This window comes from Drosophila gunungcola, unplaced genomic scaffold (genome assembly GCF_025200985.1).
Source record: "Drosophila gunungcola strain Sukarami unplaced genomic scaffold, Dgunungcola_SK_2 000276F, whole genome shotgun sequence".
Lineage (NCBI taxonomy): Eukaryota > Metazoa > Arthropoda > Insecta > Diptera > Drosophilidae > Drosophila > Drosophila gunungcola.
This window is the reverse complement of record NW_026453437.1, coordinates 1-25,799: the sequence shown is the minus strand read 5'-3', so window position 1 is coordinate 25,799 and position 25,799 is coordinate 1. Positions and strand designations below refer to the sequence as shown.

Genomic DNA, 25,799 nt, shown 5'->3' with positions numbered 1-25,799 from the left:
GCAAAATTTTCAAAATCTGAAAATTTTTTAACTAAGAATGCCATTTGATTGGAAATTTAGTGACGAATTCACCGATGTATGACATTCCAACTTTTGACCATTATTTTCTTGGGGTTCGGCACAAAAACCGTTCATTTTAATTTTTTTTAATTTTTTCAGTTTATTTTGTTTTGAATAATTAAGAATATATTAAAATAGATTTTTTTGTTGTTGGTTTCGTTAATCTATTAAGAAAAATTAATTTTGTTGCGAAATAATTGCAAATGCTGTGCATGCCCGAGTGAACCATTCCTTACAGGATATGGAGCTTATGGCTGAAGGCCTGGCGACCGGGCGCAATCGGGGGCTCAAGTGGCGTGTCTGGCAGCCGCGTATCTATGCCACATGTGTCCCTGTCCATGTCTGTATCCGTATCTGTATCTGTATCCGTGGCTATATCTGTATCTATTCGTAAGTAAATTACACACACAGGGACTACGGATGCGGTCCACATCCCGTGCGCGTGAATGACCCACATAAATAGCCGCGTGCCTCGACTCCAGCCGACTCTTTATTGGCACGTACCAAACAAAGGCAACGAAAAATAATAAGAAAAAAAGGGGACAGGGCAAGCAAAACCATTCAACATTCAACAGTTTCACAGACACATTTTTCATTAAGAAACTTGAATTGAATTTTGTCATTGGCCTCCGCAGAGCTAATCGAAAGTGGGTCGGAATTTGTCCCAAATCGATTGACATGCCCGAAGGTCTTTTGTGATCTGCTCAATATTTCATGGGACGACCTCAAAATGAAGTGACATTCTGGGCAGGACGAAAGAGCACACACACATTCACACGGTCAACTGGAGATATGCATCATTAGCACGGCCATACGCATCCGCAATTTGCTTTGCCCCCAAAATATTTGTCTAATAAATTGTGTATTTATTGCTTGTGCCTGTGTAAGTAGCCATAAATTTACGAACATGACATGACCAAGTTTTCTTCGTCCTGCCATTGATTTATTATGATTTTTTGTGTTGTTCTTGTCGTATCAGCCGTATCTGCAATGACGTCTTGCCGAATCTTCAGTTTTATATGGCCTACGCAAAAACTGTTGCATGTTGCTGCGGGGTGTTGCTGCTGCTGCTGCTCATGCTGCTGCTGTTGCTGTGTTGCTGCTGTCGCTGTGTTGCTGCTGTCGACAGGCGCATTAACTGTTTGCTCGCTAGATTTGGCCAGACAATGTGAAAATGTTTACTCTGCACTTGCCTGTCAGTCAGCTGGTTGGGAGTTCAGTTTTGTTATTACTGCTGCTTTTACTTGCTATGTTTTTAACCCTTTTTCTCTTTTTGCCCCTTGAATATTGTACTTTTTGGCCACCAAAATGTCTGGCGCTGATGCCGCGATGCTGTAATCAAGACATCAGCATCAGCAAAACATTTGATGGGCCCTCTTCTCTAAGCTTACAATGCCAAAAAAGCAACATAAAGTAAGAAAAAAACGAAAAGCTGAATAGAACGCCACTGAATACTATACATTTAGTTTGTGTGGATTTTTTATGTGAATTAGGTTGGTCAGACTTTTGCATTTTAAAATGTAATTACTGCCTACTTTTATGCCATAAAAAAGCTTTAGCCTCAAAAAATAAATACATGGTGTTTAAACGAAATATCTTATAAGTTTCTATAATCAAAATTAATAATATATAAAATACTGCCTTCTTAAAAAAAATAAACTAAATGGTGTTGACAAAAAAATGTTCTTCTATAATCATATATGAAATAAAAACCAAAAACATTGATAGCTATATGTTTTTTTTGTTTATAAAAAATATTGGAAAAGCGGTTATTTATAAACATTATAAGTCTTAAACTCCTTAAATATATTTATATGGCGTATTTTACATGTTTAATTTTCAATTGCATTTTGTAATTATTTATGATCTGTGTGCTTTTCAGTTCGCAATTTATTTTAGTTTTCTTTCCCCAGTTTTCAAACCGCGGGAACTGATCTTATGCAGGAAAGTTTTATTTAACATCATTCAACATTTTACTTTTCTGTATGAGAAGAAATAAGTTTTTAAATTTTGTAAATGGTTTTTAGTGAGTTTTTTTTACTTTTCCACCCAAAAATGACAGCCACTGTGGGGGTATGCAAACTTGACAAGTTTTGTCTTCAGTTTTTCCTTTAACTTTTCTTTCAGATGCTGTGGCATGTGTGTGGTGTGTGTGTGTGTGGTGTGTGGTGTGTGCGGGTGCACTGTGCGTGTGTTTACTTGGCGGAGTCGAGAGTCGAGAGTAGAGACTTTGCTGGCACGCTAATGTGGCTTTTGTTGGTTCTGCTCTCCAATCCAAAGTCTCTCACACAACTCCGCGTAATGCCTTCGGTATTTATTATTATTTTTGCCAGCACTTATGGCATTAGGACGCCAAATTATTTGGAAACACTGGAAGGGAAATTCAATTTAAACAAGACGGGTTTTGGTGAATTTGTTTCTTTGCTATATTTAATGCTGCCTTCGATATACAATATTTGAAATATTTGCTTAAAACGTAATGCCTAAAAACGGATGGAATGATGTAACATAGTCGTGGGTCTGGGCGATAATAATTAAGATTAAATAGTTTACGACTATAAATTAAGCAAAAAAAAGATGAGAAAAATCCATGAACATGATTACGAGTACGAGTAAAAAATCGATCATGAAAACATATTTGTTTAGACATTAAACATTATTAATATTCTTTTTTTTATATTATTTTAGTTATTGTGTAGATCAGTCTGTGTGCAAGCACTGCTAAACGAAAATCTCTAATAAAAAAATTGTTCAATATAAATAATAATAGTTAATTATAATCTATAGCTATCCGAATAAAAAAAATAATAAATCGTGTGTGGAGTTGAGTAGATTTTTCGAGTTTCAGGCCAGGCAGAAGAGCTTCCTCCAGATCGAGGGCGTGGGCGGCAGGGTGGTGGGCACTAGGCCCTCCCAAATGGCTGTGTCGAACACATCCTTGACTTTGTCCTGCGAACGAAAAATAATCATGTTAATAATCAAAGCTCAATTAAATCAATAAATCCCCACCAAAACTTTCCGCTTTTACTATACTAATTACAACCATTGTCCAGCTGATTATATGCCAAATTAAATATTTTATCCATAATTAACCAAGTGTGGGCGGTTTAATTTAATAGTTGCTTAATGGGTTACCATTTTTTAAATGATTTTTTATGGAAAACTTATTTGTTTATTCTTTATTTGTGCAGTTTAAATGTATTTGTTTTTACAAGCAAACTTGGGTTTTACAAGCAAACAAATGAAAATCTATAAAAAAGTATTCAGATTTTTACACTTTTCGGAAAAAAAACACCATAAAATATTGTAAATAATAATTAGTGTTTACAGTTTTAAATACTGTTAAACCTCATTTATTTATTTATTATTTGTGTTAAGAAGCAAATACTAAAATCTCAAAGTAGCTTTAAATAGATTAATTGGAATATTCGTATTTCCCTAAACAAATGGATTATGAAAACTTCAATTTGTTCAACAATTTGTGTGTTGTCACAAAATTTGTTTTCTTCCGACCAAATTTGAGACGGCTTATAAAAGTTGTATTCTCCAGGTGTTTCCGTATCTATTTCTGAGCCCCCTTAGAATCAACTCCCTGAAGTTTTTCCAACAAATGTGGACAACATTTCCCACCGGCGGCAATACAACTTAATCGCGGTGTTATATATATATATATATGTCTTATTTTCCAGCAACTAGCGAAGCACTTGCACAACAAATTGTCATCATCATCTTTGTTATTATCATCGTCATCGTCATCCTCATCTGGTTGGTGGTGCCAAGTGCTTTATAATTTGTTGCAATCGCTTCATCTTCGCTGTCGCCTTCTTTTGTGAAGCAAGGGGGCGGAGGCGAGGCGAGGCGAGGAAAGGGGGCGTGGCAGGAGCTGCTACCTTCGGGGAAATTCACGCAGAGTGCAATGCACGGATGAAAGGATCGCAGGGCGACGGCATTCAGTCGGAAGTGTTTGGGACAAACAAGGGGATCCCATGCCCCAAGTCGTATATACTTATATATGTATATAATTTCCCCCTCCTTTAATGCTCACAACCGCACAATTATGATTGTTGTGTGTGCGTGTGTTTGTGCATTCGTGCAATGTGACAAGGCGACTCAAAAGGATACAAAAAAACCGACCAGGACCACGACGAACTGCCTCCTGCAGGAGATACCTCCTTTTTGGTTTTATTTGCTGTTTATTTTTTTTTTTTTCAAAAAGATTCTTTTCCCGGAATACCCTGCAGGCTTTTTTTGATTTTTACCTAATGGGTTACAATTTAATTTAAATTATTTGTGATATTAAATTTGTAAATTGAAGCTATCAAAAAAAAAAACTTCCCTTTAACTTTTATATATTTTGGGTCTTAAATTTTCTTTCCTGAGTAAAACTATTTTTAATACAGTATATTTTATGGTATTTTTTATTTAATTCACATTTTCCATTGAGAGTATTTTTCTAACTTTTATGTATTTAAACAATTTAGGGAATAATTTAATTTTAAAACACTCAATGTATCTTTTCTTGAGTGATACTATACTTTCGATGTTGTACCTTATGGTATTTTTATTCCACACCCATTTCCCTCTAAAGGTTATTTTCTAGTGTTTACACGAGACGGCCGCAATGAAGTCGGAGACTCAGAGCAATGACTTGTCAGCCTTTTGGCTTTAATTAATATAAGGTTCTCCTTTTCCCCTCAATTTTTCCCACCCCTTCTGCCCATGGAGGATGGGATGGGACTCACCTGTGTGGCTGACGAAGTCTCAATGTATTTTGCGCCAATTGTTGTTGCCAAATCCCAGGCGTCTGCATATGAAATTGCTTTCTCGCCATTTGTCTGCACAAAAACAAACCAAAAGAAAAGAAGAGAAGAACAAATCAAAATGTTAGCTTCGGGGCACATGAAATCAAATAAGAATTTCATAAATATTTGAATCGGAGCCAGAGTCAGAGTCAGATAACTAATGATAAAGCCAGTGGGAGAAGCAGTGGCATTAATAAATCAGCCAACTCACCTGCAGTTTGTTAAGGACATTGGGGCTGGTGCGAAGATCGGCCTGGGTGCCAACCAAAATCAGGGCGGCCTTGGTCTTCGCGAACTTCGGTGCCCACTTGGCCTTGATGGCCCGAAACGTTTCCGGCTTCACCACCGAGAAGCAGAGCAGGAAGACGTCGCTGTCGGGATAGCAGAGCTCCCTCAGCGGATCCAGAGTGTCCTGGCCGGCGGTATCACAGAGCGTCAAGTGCACCGGACTCTCGTTCACATTCACATCGGCTGTAGGTGCACAAAAAAACCAGTTAAATATAATTTTATATAATAATTACATATCTAAAATGTGCCCTTATTAAGCAAGGCAAAAAAATGTAAGAACATTAAAATACAAAATACTTAAGAATTTAAGCAAAAAATCTGTGTTCAAATTGTATTAATAAAATATATTATCAAAGATTAAAAGAACAATCTGCTGAAAATACATGTTAAATTACTTCATCAGTTTTTTAAAATACAAGTTAATTTGTTAAAGTCATGATCTTAAGCAATGTGTTTCATTTTCACATTTTCACTCCTGTTATTTCCCAAATGAGTCAATCAATTGATTTGTGTGTCTCCGTGGGGGAACCATCGGTTTGGCCTGATTTCGGTTCAATTTAATTACAAAATATGTAAATTACGCTCATTCTGAGCCCTTTGCACTTTGTGATTGCATTCTGCTGTCGGAATTTCATTTAATTTAAAATGCTTTACCAATCCTTTTGTTGTCCCCTCCACGCAAGTGCACATTTTTGGCATAGCACAAGGCACACACACCCAAAAACACGCACAAACACACACCGACACACCCACACAGCCACAAGCCCCACACAAGAACAGATAGTAATCGTAGACACTCACACAGACACACGACAGGTGGTACTTTAAAAAACACAGAAATAAAAAATTAAAAAATCGGAAAAACTGTATGTAAACTCTAATCTTGCTTATAGCAAAAGCGCTAAATGAATTCAAGATTCAAGAATATTTAGAATTTTGTTAAAGAATTGAATGTAGACGTGTTTAAATATTTAAATGTTCACAAGTTTTAAAGAAAAGTAAAAAAAGGGAATCACACAAAATATAAAATGAATGAATTTTTCGGTACTAATTATTTTTGTATTAATGTATATCTTAGAACTCATTACATATAAGCCACTTTAAATTCCAAGGAAATGCCGCCCCCAAGAAACGTTTTAATAATTAGAAAATGAGGAAAACCAATAATTAGTAATCGTTACTTTACAAGTTTGGTTATTGGAGAAGAATTTTAGCCCAGTTAATGAATATTTGTTTTTGCAGCACATATATGTTCGCTCGATGCTCTAGTGATAACATCTGTTTAACTACATTCAACATTGCATTGATGCCATTTTGCCCACAACTCAAACGAAGCGGGAAAAGTGTCAGGAAAATGAAAATGGGGAGCGTGGAGTGGCATCAACAATGTAACGCTATCAAGTGAATTAGTAAAGCGCAGGGATGCTGGGTAGCTGGGTAGCTGGGTAGTTGGAAAATTCCACCATTTTCCCCATCCACTTTTCCGCCTATTCCCATGTGTGCAAAGAACATTCATATTTAAACGCGAGCGAAAATGATTTGAATGATGCTCAAAAGAGTGACGAAAGGGTTGGCAATGTTTGTCAAATTCACACTCGGAAAATTGCAAATTTTTTGGAATGCTATTTTCAAATAGATGATAAACCTACTAAAAAAAATAAAATATAAATAAATTTATACTTCCAAAATTAAATATCTGGTATTTATTTATTTTTTTGATTGAGTTTATGTTTTAAAAAAAAACTTTAAACAACTCAGAGTTAAAAATGTCCTTAAAAGTTATTTATACTATTTTTATTGTTATAATTTCAGTCGGAAGTTTAAAAATTTAAATGAAACAAATTTATACGAACGTACTTCAACATATAGTTATAATTTCAGAATAACGGTTTTAATTGTAATAACTTTGCAGAAGGATATCATATATCCGCCATAGAAATGATCGAATAACTCAGAGGAAAAAAATGGATATATCTTTATTATTTTAATACATGTAAATGTAAATTTTATTTATTATTTTGTTTTTGTTATAGTTGCAACACTATTTAAACAAAGTGCAGTTCTATTCTTGTTTGTCATAAGTTAATAAATAATTTGACATGCTATTATATTATTTCGCACAATTTAAATATCAATTGAATATGACTTTTGAATTGTTTTCTGTGTGCTGAGGCTGAGGCATGACTTGTTTTTTTTGCACGCCCTGCCAAGCAGAGTTGACCTCGTGTCGCGTTCGCTGAATAAAACCCCCCGGACTGTGTCCATGTCCTATCTAAAAGTTAATCACGGCAAGCTTTCATTCAATGCAGCCTCCTCCGACTGTTTGGCCTGCGTAAATAAAGTTGCCCGGGTGCACTGTTGCCCTGCTCGGGGATTTTTAATCAGCCTGCCGCATGCAGCATGCAGCACGTAGTAGAAGTAGGAGTAGTAGTAGTAGAAGTAGTAGTACACCAGGTTGCAGGTTTCAGGTGCAGCGAAGGTCGCCACGAACAGGACCGTGGCTCTGGGGCTCATGTAAAATAAATTTAATTTGTGCAGCGCATGAAATTCATGAATACATTTGAGGGCACCCAAAAAAAAAAAAAAAAAAGGAAAAACCGAAGGCCTGACGCTGATGTGACTACTTCTCTGGCCCAAGTTTAATGAAGCTCAACAAAAAATGTTCAGCTAATTTCATTCGGTGTATTTTGTGGTCCATGAACTTAACTTTCAAAAGAGAAGATTTATTGGTAAGGATTTTTAAACGTTTGTGTCTACTCTTTAATCTACAACAGTAGTATTTTTTGAATAATAATATTCACATTTATTTTCTTAAAATAAGATTTAAAGCCAAGCAACTCCATAGATACTTAACGTTTTTTTTTCCGCAATCCTTTTCTAGACTGCCCTTTCTTATAATCAGTTTTACAAAATCTTAATTCACTGTGAAATAGAAAAGATAGCCGGCACCATGTCAAACTGGCTAAAAATAAAAATAAGTACTCCAATCACTTTGCCCTTTTCGTTGTGCAATTTCCTTGAGAACCTCCTCTCATTGTTGCTTTATAAGTTGCCCCGTATTTTTCTTGGCTATTTGGGCTGCCAAAAAGTGTAAAAGTGGAAATCAATGCCGGAGGAGTACAGTCAATGCCGCCAATGCCATTCCTTTCCCTTTGCCATTTCACAAAAGGGAAATTGTTTGCCAGCTCAGCTGAAAATCGCTTTACGCGAAGGAGAACAAAAACAGTGAAGTGAATTGAAGTGAAGTGAAGTGAGAAAGGGAAAGCCAGACAATGGCGAAGGTCGGGACAAAAGGCGAACATCGTTAGCGGTTGGGGATGGCACCCAAACCAAACTCAAGAACAAGAGCACATGTGTGCGTGTGTGTGAAAAAGTGAGCAATTGTGTAATTGTGAGCCAAAAAGGCAGCTTCCTTTTCGCCGCCTTTCCTGCTGACTCAACCTTATTGACACCTAATTGAGTCGTAGACCCGAGCAGCGCCTTTTTTCCTCCACATCTGTGACAGATTGAGGGATATATACATGGTGGCGCGGTCGGAGTAGCACAATCACTCAGCCAATTAACGATTACGACTGCCTGTGTCTTCTTGCCAAAACGAAAACGAAAAAACAAAAAATTGCAACAATTTGACGCACTTAGAGCAAGTCAATTAGCCAACCTTCCTGCCTTAATTAGTTCCAAAACTTATGCCAAATGGCCGAACTATGCCAAAGTCTAGGCGTAGAGCAAAATATGTACAGTTGGGGTCAAAATAATAGATTTTTTTTTTGCTCTTGGAAATATTAATCTAAAATAATAAAAAAGCAATTTTTGAAAGAAAAAAATTTTATTTTTGTGAAGCTCATACTTTTAACTTAATGGGGTAAATATAAAAATCCACACTTGTCATAGATATAATACTTTAAAAAAATTTTAAAAAAGACACAGAAGTTAAATTGGTTTTTAACTTTGTTTTAAATTTAATAAAATAAAGAAAATTTTCTTAAATTATTGAATTTCTTTAAATTTCCTTAAAAAACTAAAACAATATCAACAATATAAAAGTCTCATTTTGTTGTTGATTAGTAAGCGTTATGGTAAATTAAAAGAAAAGTTTTCCTATACCTTTTTTTACATTATCCTATTACTATTATTCTCCCCGCAGCTGTAAGTGCACATTTAGGAAATTGATAGGAAAAGCAGGGAAAGCTGGGATAAGGGACTGCAGATTCCACGGCAAAGTTGAGAGCCAGCAATTTCTGGTATTCACTGACCCACCCTTTTCCTCCCTTTGATAGGACCACGAGGCGTATGCGTAATTTCATACTTTACAAACGGCAAAAGGACATCGAGGCGACCCCAGGCTAAATACAATAAAAAAGACAGCGAGGATTCCTGGCATTTCAGGCCGTTAAGAAATGTTTCAAATACAATTCTCTTACTCTCTCGAACACACACAAAAAATAAAGCTGCAATTCGTCCTCAAAAAAAGGAATTCAATTAGCAGTGCAGGCACCTTTTTTACTTTTTCCTGCTATGCAAATATGTCGAACAAAAATGTTGTATTAAATAACAATCAAAAACAAAAAGTACCAAATACGGGAATTTGCAATTACCAATTACCTTGAGGTAAAAAACTTTGCCAAGCATTATACAAAACATATAAAAAAAATAAACTTCGAATATGTTTTTTTAATAAAAATTTGTTTTATTGTAAAACTAAATATATATATTTTTTATTTGAAATGTAAAACAATTAATTTAAGTTAAAAATAGTTTAATTCATTTTATATATTATTTAGTTTAGATAAATATGCCAGGAATGCTGTACACTTAAGAATTATTTACATAATTTTAAGAATACATTTACTAATTTTAGAAAATATATTTAACAACTAATTAAATCCTTTTTTAAGCATGTTTTGTTAAATTAAACTTTAATTTTCACAAAAAAAATCTTGCCAAAATACCAATTAAAATCAGAAGAAAATTCGCCTGCAATTCAGTGTACTACACCTAGTTGAATCTGTTGAATTATTTCACGATTATCTGCAGGGCGAATGTGGCACAGGACTCACTCACCATTTTTCCACTGAGTGGCAGTGGCAGCCAGGCAACACAATTTTTGGCCCCAAAAAGCGAGTGTGTGCCAAGAGAAGTGCAAAATCATGCAAAATTTTATTAAAATCAGACCCATGGGCCTGGTGAGGGTTTAAACTGGCTGCCGGCGGTAGTCTCGAGTGCCAGATACCAATGGCTAAGGGCAGGGGGTTAAAGAGCTAAGCATAATTCAATCAATTGCTTATGGAAAAAAAACGGGGAAAAAAGGGGAAACCGAAACAAAGTCAGGTTTTCCTCTTGAATATCCGCAAATTTCAATTTTCCGTTCATTAAAATTCGTGAATAGCACAAAACACACACACAAACCACTCGCCAAATGCGGAAATATAGTGCAAGTCAAATGAGGCCCAGGGGAGACCCACAGAAATACCTACAACTACACAGAACTGGCATCAATTTTCGCCCATCGTTGGCACATCCTTCACACGGAAAACTCGGCAAAGATTTCACAAATTGGTTTTCAACAAAATGAAAAATTCATATACGTGCCGAGAAAAGCAGCCCAAATCCAACCCGAATTCTTGACTCCACGCCTTCAATCGAAGCGAAACGAAGGCTGCAAAGGTCGGCGAAAGAGCAGAACGAATTGGGTATAAGAAATGAAGGTCGTCTGAATGGGAGACCTGTTGAAAGGGGACCGCCGTCAACGCGATGGCGGAAAAATTCGCCCCAAAAAAATGGTGGACTTGTGGCTATGCACAGACCTAAAGCAAATCATATGCACTACAATTTAACTTTTAATTAAGGCATTGCAAAAAAAAATACCAAAATGTGGTTTTCATACTTTTTTTTTGGTAATTAAAAACTAAATTTGTAGTTCTTTGAAATACCAAAACAGGAGGGACTATTTACCTATTTTTAAGACCATTGATTTACAATAGAAATACCAAAATTAAAACTTTATCCCTGGTTTATAGATAGACTAAATTTGTGGGCCATTGTTTCTTTAAAATTGATTTCATTCTGAAAATATAATTAATAAAATATTCTAAAAAATTAAATTTAATCATGAAGCGAAGCAATATACGGCAATTCAAGAATTTTTATAAAAATTGTCCACTTTTAGGACATTAGGGTCATAAGCGGACTAAAATGTATAGTTAATGGACGCCCTCTTTTTTATGTTTCCTTAAAGTTAAAGTTAAAGTTTAAGTTTTTTTTAGGTGTACCAAAACCTAAATACTCACCATTATAAATGTCTGAGGCTGTGGGTATGTGTTCGGGATTGAAGCGATTCTCCAGATACGACAGGATCAGATTCGTCTTGCCCACAGCTCCATCGCCCACCAGCACGCACTTGATCGAAGGCTGCGAAGGGGTGTCAGCTGCAAGAAAATATCATAAAAATTTAATTTATGTTGTATTGTACAAATGAGTGCATTTCTTCTTTTAGATTTTCGTTTTATAGATTACAGTTTTTATAAAATAAATACTTTTATACTGTTAAACCAAGTATATATGTTTTTCATATATTATACAATTTTTTTTTTAGAGCTTTTATGTATATATATATATATATTATATATTTTTTGGTGTATTATTAATATATAAGAAATTTGTAATTTTAATTAAAAACTTTAATAAAACAGCTTATATCTGATGAAAAGCTTACAACATAAAAAAAACTTGAACACTTCCTCGAGGCAAAGTTTTACCGTCCATGGAGCAGGTGGAAAAATCCTTAAATTTCCCAAGCAACTCACCCTTTTTGCCACTCTTTTTGGCCTTTGTTGCGTTGTCAGCTGTTGCTGTTGCTGTGGCTGCTGTTGTTGCGGCTGTCTTCTTCGATTTACGCTTACGCAATAAGAATTTGGAGCCTTTGCCGCTGCTGGCGGCACTCGTATCGCTCAGCGATTGTTGCTGCAAAAAAAAAAAAAGAAAGAAATGGTTAAATAACTTTAAATAAATATAAATATAAATGCATCCTGAAAGCTGGCAACATTTCACTCGGATGCAGTTAGATTTCCATCAAAATTTGATTATTCCTAGCCGCATTGCGCATACGCCTAGTGTGCCTAAGAAATTTGTCAAGAGTGGCAATTAAATAATGAAAGCCAACAGATTGAAGCAGCTGTGTTTGGGTGTGTGAGTGTGTGTGGGTGTGTGTGGGTTGTATAGGTGTTAGAGGGGGGTGTGTGGGTGGTGTGAACAAATGCCTAGCGCAACACTTTTGCCTCGCAAAACTAATTTAATATGCACATATAAATTAGCAAGGAAGACAGCAGCTGCTCTTTGGGGAGAAGAAATTGGCAAAGAGAGCAAAAAGGTGGAGAAAGATGAAAGGGGAAGAAGAAAGAAAGGAAGAAAGGAAAGCGGTATGACTGACAGACGAATAAAAATAGCTGGCAATGTTGCAACACACACCGGAATTGAAGACATACGCATTGCGTATACGCCACCGACTGGCAGCCGAAAAAAACCTCCTTCATTTTACATGGCATTTTCCTCGCTATTCTTGTCCCATTAATTGTTTTAGTCTGCTTTTTGTGCATTTACCTTTTTTTTACCACCAAACGCTTTTAGTTTAATAATAAATTCAATTCATGATATAATTAAAATAAAATTGCAAAGATTTTTTGTAAGTTTACTTTTTGTAAAACCTTTTCTTATTTTTCCTTAACTGCATTTTTTGTGAAATTTCATTTCATTTCTTTTTAACTTAACATTTAAATTTTATTTCTCTTTTATTTATTTTTTTTTTTTATTTGCCAAGCAATTATAGCACTAACCGAGTGAATAAATATTCTGTATGTTTGATTTATTCAATGAGCAGTGAAAGGGCAAATACAGTGTATACGTTTTGTTTTTGTTTAAAAACAATTTAATTTATGAGCAACATTTTGCAATTATTACTATTTGCTTGCTGTTAATTAAAAGGCCAGCAAAATCGGCCTCTAAAAATGTTATACCTTAAGGCTTAACAATACATTTGTGGAATTGTAACAAAATAAAGTTCTTTAAAAGAAAACGTATAATAAAAAGTTCAGTTCATAAAATGAGATATTTCTGCTATATGTGCTTTTAATATTTAATCGCTTTCCAACCAATGTAGTTTAAACACCCCAGTCAAGTTTTTCCGCTTAAACAAATTGCTGAAATGTTTCAGAAATGGGAATACAACTTTTTTTCTGTAATTTAATTGTAGTTATTTTGTTGAAAAGCAGTCAGTACCATAAATTATATATAAATAATGTGGATTGAATATAATTTTGTATTTTAAGCTTTAAAGCTGCTGTTTTTATAAACGGGTTAGCATAAGCTGCTAAAATACAATCACTTACTTTGCAAAATTGTTGCATATCAATCATTGTACAATTGCCAATTATAAGTTAACTTATTGATGCGGGAAAATACGGGAAATGTCAGGAAAAGCGCGCGTGTACCCTCCTGTTTTCCCAATATTGTTCCCCTTCAATTGGGAAAACATATTTGCCAGACGCTATCTAAATCAATATCTAAATTGTCGTTGTCGTTGTCAACTTGAGAAGGTCCTTTCCTCCTTCTGTTCGACATTTTCCATCCTTCGCCTGCCATTTTCCGCTTGTTAGGCGATAATATCGCATACAAACACACGAAAGTGAAACTTAAAGTTGGGGTGGGTAATCGACAGCTCAAAATAAAAATACACACAATCGATTCGATAGCATTAGGGCCAAAAAGGTTTGACCTTTTGGTGAAATTGAAAAGAATTGTCATACAAATCGATCAATCTGGCAATTAACCTTTAAAGAACAAATTACTATTCGCTGCAGCCATTATTAGACTAATTTTCCTGCCCATTTTCTTGATGGCCATAATTTCTCGCCTGTCCACGAGGCTTTGATCAAACTTTTTCCGCCACATAATTCACAGCACTCTCAATCAACATAAAAACAGTAAAAAAATAAAAAGAGAGCACTTTTAGCCACCCCATTTCCAATTAAATTAAAACGTCTGTCTCAGGCGAACTCTCTTTCACTTAACTTCCTCCTTAAGCTGACTAAAAATAATTCCTTTTATTTTTGGCCATTTTTTGGTACATAAAACCGAAAGTCAAAGCCAAGTTGTGCGCTGCTCTCCTCGACGGCAACTTTACTGTTAGCCAAAAGCAGAAAACTTTACCATGTGCGCGTCTTAAACTAAATAAGCCCTCAAAACGTTAAGGGCCAGTCATGTCAAAAAATAAAAATAAAGGAAGGGAAAACTTTACTCCTGGTCTTTTGGTCATCGTAAATATGCAACTTTTTAATAATTTCATGCGAAAATACTTATGTACTTATTTTTTATTTCGAAATGGTCTCGCCTTAACCCTTGACTTTCCAGTGTCCCGCGGGGACCCCAAGTCGAGTCCAATAATTGTTGGAAAAATATTGGCTGCCTCTCTGCGGGTTGGCAATGTAAATAATCGCCTTTTTTTGTTACCGAAAAACTTTTTTCCCTGGCTGCTATTGGCACACAGTTTGGCGGGTTTTATTAAAAAGTCCTGCAGAGGCAAGAAATAACTTTCGAGGACAGCAATTGCAGCAACAATAAGGATTAAATAAATCAGAACTGGAAAAGAGAGAACTCCTACTGCCCACCAACTAAAAGTTGTTTGTTTTTTTTTCTCGGAAAAGGGAAGTGACTGCCGGCTTTATTCAAAAAGTAACTCTTCAACACAAAGAAAACCACGGAAAAGCAACAAAACAAAATAAGTATCAGCAGCCAAAGGAAATTTACTCACAAAAATCGCAAAAAAAAAAAAAAGGAACTTAAAATTTTAATAATAAGGGATTTACTATAATTAATATGAAAGATCTCAATAAAATTATTCCATAATTAACAATTTAAAATGGCCATTTTAAGTATAATAAATTAACCATAATTAATATCAGAAAGCTAAAATAAATATAATTATTCAATTAAAACAGAATTTTATTTTTCAAGTACTTTTTTATTTACATTTCTGAAGCCTATTTTATAAGGCAATTTAATAAAACAAAACAAATTCGATAACCTTCACTTTAACACAAGAAAAACCACGAAAAACCAACAACAACAAACAAAGGATTTTTAGGTATAAGCAGCCAAACATTCTAAAAGTATATAAATTAAAATTTACTTTTTTAAAATAAGTGATTTTCAATAAAATATATACAAAAGCTAAAATAAATATAATAATTCTATAAACTAAAAACTTTTTTATAAAAGACACATATTTTTTAAGTTGAATTCAACATATGAAGCCTATTTTATAGGGCAATTAAATAAAGCAAGAAATATTCAATAAGCTTAAAAAAGCTCATATTCAATAAATATACTAAAGCGATGATAAAGACAAATATCTAGGGGCCAACTTGTAACTTTTCGGCGGACATTCCATGTTGTCATCCTGGCTTTCTTGGCCATTAAAAGTTTTTTGTTTTACCCAGCATGTAAATCATGATTAAAATACAAGGACAAGGCCTCTTTAGCGAGTGGCAGTTAACATGAAAAATGGGTCAAAGTTTTGCTTAAAAAAAAAACCCGAAATAAATTGTAAGCAGAGAAATAAGCACAAAAACCTGTCATATATTTGTTTGTCAATTTTTTTTTTTTATAACCCCCCTACAGAAAACTCTCCAAAAAAAGTAAGCAAAACTGTTGACAGCCACCGCATGAATTGTAATTTACATGTTTTACCAAAAGAACGAGATAGCTGTGCAAGATTAGAAAGAGAGGTTCTGAGAATTCCATAAACTCTTGTTTGGGCAATTGAATCAATCGCTAGGGGAAATGCTTAGCGCCTTAAATCCCCATTTCCCACACCCCCAAAAAGAAAATTTTTTAAGGGGAAAAAAATCGACAATAAATTGTGTTAAATAAATTATGAAATTGTGTGTATGAATTGCAGGGGGGAGAAAAACAGATGGCACGAGAAATTTGAATTGAAATTGATGGAATTATTATTTATGGATTATGGTTGGCTATGCAAATATATGATTTTATATTAATATGTACAGCTGCGGTCATAAAAACAGTAGGTACAGATAATTTTTAAATGTTTAGTTACCAATGAACAAAATTGAGCATAAAAACTTTTGATATTGTTTCAGTTTTTAAAGAAAAGTAAAAGCTGTAAATAATTCAATAAAATTCACTTTTTCAAAATACTGTAGTAAATAATGTTCATTATATTTAGGAAAATAACCCGAAATTCCCGTTCATATACACTTTGTGTACAAATATTCTTAATATCTGGTATATTTTTTAAATTAAAAACTGAACAAAATTGGTTTAAAAATATTTTATTTTTATAAGCTTCATGAAAATATATAAAAAAAAAAAAATTAAAACTAGTTTTGATTGACATTTCCATAAACTAAAAAACTACATTTTTATGACAGCAGTTGTATGTGTGCGGTGTGCCTGTATAAATTCTATATTATTGTCACACTCAATTGAGTTGAAATGAAAATATGGTGGATGCAAAAAAGTTTTGGCGAAAACTTCTCCCATATTTAAAGTGAAAATCAAAATTGAGTGGCAGAGAGGCTCGTAAAATATTTGGCTTTCAATTGAATCACAAATTTTTGATTTTGTGTGGCAGGAATTTATGTATTTTCCATTATGACACATTCAAAAATTTTGAACCACTTCGACAGCCTTTTGACAGATGATATTTATGGAAATAGTTCACGGTTTTGTTTGTCGACTTTTCAGTATTTGGCAATATGTACGCCGTAAACTAAAATTGGAATACCTAAATTTTCGGATGTTCGTGCTGCTTAAATTTAAATTGTTCCTATACGCTGCGCTGTGTGTTTACTATTACCTAGCAAGTTTATTGGTAACCTCGATATTGTTTTTTGCATTCTTTGTTTTTGCCTTTGTTTTGATGCAACAGCAGCAACTAATAAAATTGCGGTCTATTTAATGGCATGCCACTTATTGCCTCAAAACACTGGGGACGAGGGGGCGGCTATTGAGAGCGGGGGGCGTGGCAGTGGTTACTACTAAAGCACAACCGCAAAAACCGAAACTAAACAGCACAGCACAGCACAGCAACAATGCCAGCAAGCTAAATTCTTGTATGCCAAAATGGACATGCAATTAGTTTCCATTTCTGGGCAAAAGTTTTTGGCTAAAAATTGGAAAAGGGAGTGTTAATAATATAATTAATCCCAAAATAAAAAGCTAGCCGAAGAAGGTGATGTTTAAAAGACAAAATACTTCTAGTTTTATAAAGAGCTTTAAATTTTTATTGGGTCTTTTCAAACTTTTCAAGAGAGAAATAAAACGAAAACAAAAATTAATGTAAACCTTTTTCGATGTTACTTGGTAAATTTTCTCAATTTTTATAAGGCGCCACATGTAACGCGAACAACATGATAAATCAAATTATGAGAGAGTGTAATGTAAATCACTTGTAAGCTAGGTTTTTGCCACTCCTGCAGCCGCATTACTCATGCGCCACGTTGCCGCGCTACTCGACCTTTTTACTGCAGGTAAACCTCTTCGCATTTGTCTTGTTCTCTGTGTTGTGTCGCCCACCACCTTTCACTACCTTTATTTTCCCCCAGCTGCCCAAGAGTATGCAGTGAAAATGGACGCGAACGATAAATGGGGCCTTTGGCCAAGTTAATTGGCTTTGCGGACGGGCACAATTAATAAATGCAAGGAAAGGTAACAGGAAAAAAAAGCGAAAATATACAAGCAAACGCCTTTTACTTGTTGCAGGTTTTTCAGGTGGTACACCTAAGAAAAACACTTTTTAGTTTCATTTCTATACTGTAGCCTTAGGCCTAATTATTAAAACCACTTAAGCTTTATTTTAATATTTTCGTGGTATTAATTTTATACACATCTTATTGAGACTTTTTGTTGTATTGAATAGTTAAAAAATGCAGCAATGGTTAAGTTTCTATGACAATTTTTTTTTTGGGTGTAGTGATGGTGTTACTGCGTTGTTTCGGTCCATTGTTTGTCGGCTGTTCAGTTTCACCTCTTTCGTGTGTTGATTTTGGCGGCTTGCTAGAAAAAAAAGCGACCGAAAAAATTGGGCAGCAACTGCAGCTGACAATTTGAATTGCATTGACAGCGGCGGCAACAGCAACATTGATGTCACTTTCTCTGTTGTCATTGTCAACAAATTGGAAAAGCTTTTCCGCCACCCAAAAACACACTACCCTTCCACAAAATACAGAAAACACAAGCAAAAAATGTTAGTCTGCTGCGGCTTTGGTTGCTTTTGTTGTATTAGCGCCACCGCAGCAGCGAATTGGTCAATTTCAATCAATGGCCAAAATGCATTTAAGCCGCCGAACGCAACAGCAACGCGAATTGCAAGTGCAACTGCAATTGCAACTGCAACTCTAATGCAAAACAATAAAAGCCGCATGCGGCAACCACATTGAATTGTCAATGACAGACAGACAGACAGAAATGGCAAGTTGGCAAGTAATTGTGTAAAAAAATAAAGGTTACAAATTTAAATAGCCCAAAACAACATAATAAGTACAAAATATGTACATCAAATATATAGAGTATCCAAATTATGGAAAACTCATGGACACACAATAGTATGAATATTTATTGTTCTATTTTAAAATGGTCAGGTCGGGGATTTAAATTTTGGAGTTTGCGTATGTGTTTTAAATTTTCAAAACAAAAAAAAAAATTGATTGAAAGCATAAAACTAAATTTAGCAAAACGGAAAAAATAATTTTTTATTGATATGCAAATTTGTATAAATTGTAAACTAGCAAGCTTTAAAAAGCAAAATTTGGAAATATAACAAATTAAAAATACAATTATTAACAAGTGGTTTAAAAATATGAAGACCTATTTAAAAATACACATTTTAAATCACTCTGTTTTGGATAGAGCATTTAATTGGTAAACTTATAGTGCTCTCAATAAAATTTATACTTTAAATTATTTGCAATAATTACTGCTTTCAAGTTTTATTCAAGTGGGTTTTTGTAATAAATAACAGGCTTATTTTGCTCTTACTATACTCCAAAAGTACTCCAAAAAGTACTTTAAAGTATTGCAATAATAATCACGCACTTGAATTTCCATTTCAAGCTGTGCTGGAAGCTTAGCTTTCTCTGCTCCGATTGCTGCAGTAATGAATTCCATATCGCCTCTAATCCGGCATTATCTGTAACCCTCCACTGTCCCTTAACCCATGCTAGCGCTACCTGTGCATATATAGCACATGCCGTGGCACATTGATTTGGCATCTGGGGCTTAAAGCGACTTTGAGAGACCCGCTCGACAGTTAGATAAGTTGCCAACTGGCAAATGCAACATGCAACACGACAGATTAACCTGCAATCCACAAACACATACCCCATACCCCTGGTGTTTCTACCTTTCGGATTTGGATCCGTATCTCTATCTGTCTGTCTGTCTGTTTGTCTGTCTATCTGTCTGCCTGTTTCGTGCTGTGCTCTGTGTCATAATTAAAAATTCAGCAAATTACACATGCAACGACTGCGATGACAGCCACCATGTAGTGGGGCTATCGCCATCTCGCTCTCCCCGTCGAAAAGATACACCCGTGATCGCACCAGTAGCAGCTCGGCTATAAAAGGGCTTAAGTACTTAAGTAGCTCAAACAGTAATGCGAAAACTCAATAGCAAATACTGACTCTTAAAAATCTTTCATTATGATTAAATAATTAAAACTATTTAAGTTGTTGTTAAAATCTATTGTTAAATGTGAAAAAAAGAAGAAACAACACTTATACATTTGTTTTATTTTTTTTTATTTGTTTGTTACATTTGCGATTGTAGGAACTTTTGTTGTTCTTCGTCATTTTTTTTTTTCGATATATATTAAAAAAAAAAAAGAACTTACAAAATGTTGGATAAAAATTTTAGAATAAAATTTTAAAATTTATAGTTTATAAAGTATATTATTCTATTTTTTTACATGTTAATTTTGTTATGAAGGGTTTTTTTCCAGATAACTATAAAAAAATCATTTGCAAAATTTCAATAGTTTTGTAGGTTTTAATAGAAAAGTATATTTAACAAAGCGCTTAAATAATAAATAAAAAAATTAATGAAAAAAAAATAATAAAAAAAATCAAATGTAATTTTTTTTTTTAACATTTAAAAAACGTTGAAATCTATATTATTGTATAATTACCCACTTTGCTCTTTTGTTCAAACTATATTTAAGATTTAGTTGCAGGGAACATACTATCATGGCCACATATATATTTTGCTGTGCAACTCTGAAGATGACGACCCCAATTTCGCACTTAACCGGCAACTGAATGCCACAGCCAGCCCACTCGTGTGGCAGATGTCTCGCCGCAGCACCCGAGAGGTGGATACATATACCCATATATAAAATATATATATAAAATATATATATACATCATACCTATATGCCCCGAGATGCATCTGCATTTATGCCAGACCATCAAGTTAATTAAACCCACTGTCGGAAACACAGCTTGGAATTAAGATTTGCCCAAAATGGAGCCAGCGGAATCGGAACAATCCGGAAACTCAAGTTCCGCGAGATTCACCTCCAACTTTCCAAGCCAAGAAGGAGGCCCATAAAACTAAAAGTTTGGATTTGGACCAAACTTTTTAATCAAATAATGCAACAGGCAGGCGTGTGGTGGCAGTGGTGTTGTGGACCTGGTCCAGATGCGGCCTTAAGTGGTGCCCGGAGTGCCCGGAGTGTCCAACTGTCCAAATGCCCAAATGTCCGAGTGTCGCCGTGTTTGTGTGTTGTCTCATGGTCGCTGAAACCGGCTAGGTTGGTCAGAGCACCTCGGCTTTTGGCCAGCCAGTCAGCCAGTTGGTCGCGCCAGGTTGCATTTTAACTTACCACCTGCCCCCAAAACACCCCCATTCATCTACACCGCCGATTTGCAGCTTTAACTTTGTCAGACAGTGCGACGACGCGGGCCAAAACAACTTAACTATGTGGCAACAACTATGGCACTAAAGACACGCTACACAAAACAAAAATTTTCAGAAACAACAGATCTGGTAGAAATAATGTTCGATTTCTTTTTTAATATTCTGTTTATTAACCTTAAAAGTTAAAACTGTATAGCCGCATAAATATTTATACAGCCAATATATTGAAAGATCTAAACCAAATAAAACCAGCAAAAACACAAGAAATAAGCTTTTGATTACCTAAAACCAGTTTTGGGGTGTACCTAGATAATTGAACCCAGGTACGTAATTATGTAAACTTTTTTGTACCTTTTACATTAGCTGAGTATATGTTTGTATTCATACGCAATTTAAGATATTTAGGTAGTGAAATATTTGTGTTTATTTTTGTTCGTTATTAAACTTAATACCACATAATTCAAATTTGTATTAATTTCACAATTATTTTACCTAGGCTTTGTTATGAATGTAAGCTTTTTTGGTACCTCTTTACATTACCTAGGTAAAGATTTCTTTATTATCATACGAATACGCAATTTTAGTTATTAACGTACTGAAATATTTGTGTTTAGTTTTGATCCAACATTTTTTTTGTTCAGTGCAGCAGCAACAGTGATTTCAATTATCCAAGTTGCAACATTTGCAGCTGCGGCAGACAACAAATTTTAACTTGGATTTTTGTTTTCAGCCAGTGCGCTTCGCTTTGCTTTTGTTTTATGGCTGAAAGGTAAATTGATCTTAAGTGGCATAATTTTCAATGCAATGTTATACCAAAGCAAAGACTAAAAAAGAACAAAGGTAACACAGACTTAACAACAACAGCAATCAGAACCGTAAACGTAATAAGCTGAGCAAAACAGGTAAATCGGCATTAGTGTCCACTTTATTTTAATTTAATATTTTGGAAAATAAAAATAAAATAACTAAATGTTTTCTGTTGCAATAAATGTTTTGAAAATTTGTAAATGCTTTGACAATTTCATAAAGCATTTATTCTTAAACAAAAGTTAGTTTTTAAAATCGCTATAAAAGGATTTAATCAATTAGAGGCTTAATTAAAAATTGTTATCTTTGGAAATATATTTTGTTTTATTGTTTCAATTTATTTCCGTTTCATTATGACTCACAAATGCACTGGTTCATCTAGCTTTTGTTAGACAGTGTAATCGATATTGTGCTACTTATCAAATGCTCAATGAGCTTACAATGCCAAAACAAAATGATTCTCATTGTCCCACTCCCCTTTCTCTGACTTTTGTCATTATTTGCTACGATTTTTATGTACATATATACTTATATGGTATTGTCTGCGTCTGTGGCCGTGTAATCGAAGACGATTTTTCGCAATTCAATTTGACTTGCTTTCGGTTTAGTTTGGTGTTATAGAACAACAATGTCGGCGCCGTTTTTAAACCGCAACCCCGTGTGCCATATATAGAATATAAATGATATATGTGGAGCTGACCGAAAAAAAAACCTCAATAGTGTCCCTACTTCTAAATTCTAACCCAAAGGCTAATAAAGTAAATTGGATTTTCTTGTGTTTTTGCTTTACTTAGCCCATAATATATTCATGCATGTTTCTTAAGTTTACCAATTTAAAGTAAAATAAATTGCATTAAATTTGTGTAATTAGTACACCCATGAAAATGGTTTTCGCAAATGGCAGAAAAGCGAAAAAGTTGCTGCAGAAGAAGCGGAATATCTGTCCGACAATTAACCAACTTAAGTGTAATTACGAAAATTTCTTTTTCCTTCATTTCAGTTTCCTACTTTTGTGGTGGAAAACCCCCCTTCACTTGACGGTACATTTGGCGACTTTTGTGGCTTTCCACGGAGGGGAAAAGTGGAAAAGGAATGTGAAGTGCATCCATATCAGGGTTAAAACATTTCATTAGCGTAATTTGCTTTTTTAACTGGGCCCAAGACAATTTTGTATCTTTACAGGCAGCTGGGTTTCATTACGTATACCAAGACCCTTTTGTAAAATATTTTCTTTTAATTTTGTTTACTTTGAATGCAGTCTCAAACACATTTGCAAAACCATAAAAAACATTTTATATTTTTTTTTTCTTTTTAAATTTTTTTAAAAAATTTTTTGTTTTCCCAACAGACTAGGCTTTGAAGATTATATTTTGAAATTGTGTTTTTTTTAATTTTTTTCTTTTTCTCCAAAAATTTGCTAAATCTAATAACAATTCTTACATTCTTTTCTTTTAAATTCTATTTAATTTTTGTTATCCCACTGAGAACAGGCAAAGATTTGAAGACTTTATTTTAAATTGTGTTTTTTAGTTTTCACAAAGTTTTCTTTTTTAGATGAATACCTGTTTCTCAAAGTATTCTTTTTTATAAATTTTTTTCATTCATAATTATAAATATTTTTTTCATTTACATAAAACAGATTAACAAGTCTTTTTGCTTTTCGTTGCCATTTTCTGCCAGCACCGTTATCTTATAGTTTTTCCTCATTTATTTTACGATACTTATTTCATCCTTTAATTGAGCGTTTTTTGGCCGCTCTTTCCTTTCTTTTCGCTCACACTTGCTATTCATGAATTAATTTCATTATTAATTTACGAAATGTGCTTTAATCCAGTCGCCCATTGCAGCAAAAGCATTCCTTTCGTGCTGAGTGCTTGGGCAAATGGAGTGGATTTTACATTTTATTTGTGCAACATTTTCATTTTCTTGGCTTTAATGGGCAAACAGTGGCGTTGGGGGCAATGGAAAATGGAAAATGTGGAATGGAAAATGGTGATGATGGGAGAGGTTCTGGCAGTTGAAATGTAAAGCTCAAGCAGACACTGGCTCAGACATTGAAGTGCTTTGTCTTCGCAGCAGCAGCATCAGTGTTTAACCCGCTTCTGCCCCATCTTAACCCCCCACTGACCATCTTTCGGGCTGCCAGGTGGCAAGCGAAGAGGAGCCTTATCAAAATAGACAGACGTCCCGATGCCAAATGCTGAAATGCAGCTGCAACAGCAGCAGTGGCTTGAGTTGCTGCTCCAACAGCAATTGCAACACACGGCAGCAACACCCACGCCAGCAACGGTAAATTCTTAAGCCACCAAAACAGAGTGCAGAAAAAAAAACAAGGAAGAGAACAACAATCGATTGTTAAAATTTTTTTTTCCAACCCATCCACCATCGCAACCCACTTTTCGGTGAGAAAAAATACACGAAAATCAACAAAGAAAATGTATTTTCTACCCAAGGCTTTTTCACAGACCTGTCCAGTTGGTGGATTTGTTGCCTCTGTGCGAGACGACTTTATTATTATGCTGTTCTGGCATGAATACCAAAGCATCACTAATAAAGAGTATTTTCTGGCAGTTATATATACTTAAAAATAATTTGGAATCAAGAAGCAAATGCAAAATGAAGTACTTCATTTATCAATTTAAATTGTAAAATTGTTAACCAAATTATCATCCATTATTGCAATTATTATCGAACGAACTTTTATTTGATTATTTCTACAAGTTTGTGTATCAATTCGGTTATAATCTGAATTTAAATGAATCGATTTAGTATTGTAATATTTATTTATCCATCTATTTCTAAATTTTGAACGACTTGCAGTAGGGTGACCCAACATCTGCTTCTAGGAAGAAGCCAAAACCTAACAAATTGTACACCGATTTTAAGTTACATATTTCTGTGTTATTATCGAAATATAACTTAATTTGATCTAACTATTAAGTGCTTTTTTGTAACTGTCTTTTTTCTAAAAACCCTCAAATTTCTTGAAAAAAAAAATATTTTCAAATAAAAACAGTAGCTTACCAAAGGACTTCGGCTAATCACAGATTGTTGTTTCAGCTGAGGCGGCGTTGGCGGCAGTGGATTGCTGCCATAGTCCGTGACCTGTTGCTCCGGTGCAATGCCAAAGATGAAGGGTCCACCCAATCCAGCGGTGGGTGTCGAACTGGAACTCTCGAGAACGGCAGGACGACGCATGCAGAAATCGTCCTCGAATCGGGAGGGATACAACAGAGCACTACTGCTGGCCGCATGATGATGATGATGATGATGATGATCTGGGTAATACCTGGTGGGCGAGGAGGTGGATGTGGTGTGCGAGCTGCTGCAGTTGCTACTGGAACTGCTGGAGATGATGGGAGCGGTGGTTCCACCGGGCAGCATAACCAATCCGTTCTGCCGATCGAAACAGAAATCGCTGGACTGAGCTGTGGGCGATGGTGGACTGCCATAGGGATAGCCAATGTGTGGACTCTGGAGATGCTGATTGTACTGCTGCGACAGGGCATCGAAATCGTTGAACCCGTGCAATCCCTTGGCGCTGTCCCGCTTCTGTTGCTGCACGTAGGGTGAGATGTAGGTCCTTAGGGGCGGCAGTGGTGGCAGCGGATGATTTTGCTGGGCCATAGCCGACTTGCCCTTCTTGCCCACACTCATCACCGTCAACTGGGGTCGTCTGTCACCCAAAAGCGGCCTCTGGGAGTTGTTGTACGGGTGATTGCGCTGCATGCAGGTGTCCTCGTAGTCATCCTGATCCTGATCCTGATCCATCAGATCGTGGTGGCAGTCGTAGGTGGCCTGCAGATGCTCGTAATACTTTAAACTCTTCATATTTGCATTCGGTGGCGGCAGAGGCGGTGGTTGTTGCACATGTTGCTGCGGTGCAGTCAGTGGTTGCTGCTGCTGTTGCAG

At 35.2% G+C, this 25,799-nt stretch overlaps 1 protein-coding gene across 1 annotated transcript; it reads right to left on the bottom strand.

Moving 5' to 3' along the window:
- Positions 1-2,032: 2,032 nt before the first annotated feature.
- Positions 2,033-25,796, bottom strand: LOC128266067 (uncharacterized; the record flags this gene model as incomplete). Its single annotated transcript, XM_053002339.1, has 6 exons — positions 2,033-3,009; positions 4,803-4,895; positions 5,074-5,333; positions 11,438-11,575; positions 11,954-12,110; positions 24,912-25,796. Coding segments are annotated over 6 exons (1,638 nt in total), but the record flags the coding sequence as incomplete, so codon positions are not given.
- Positions 25,797-25,799: the final 3 nt, after the last annotated feature.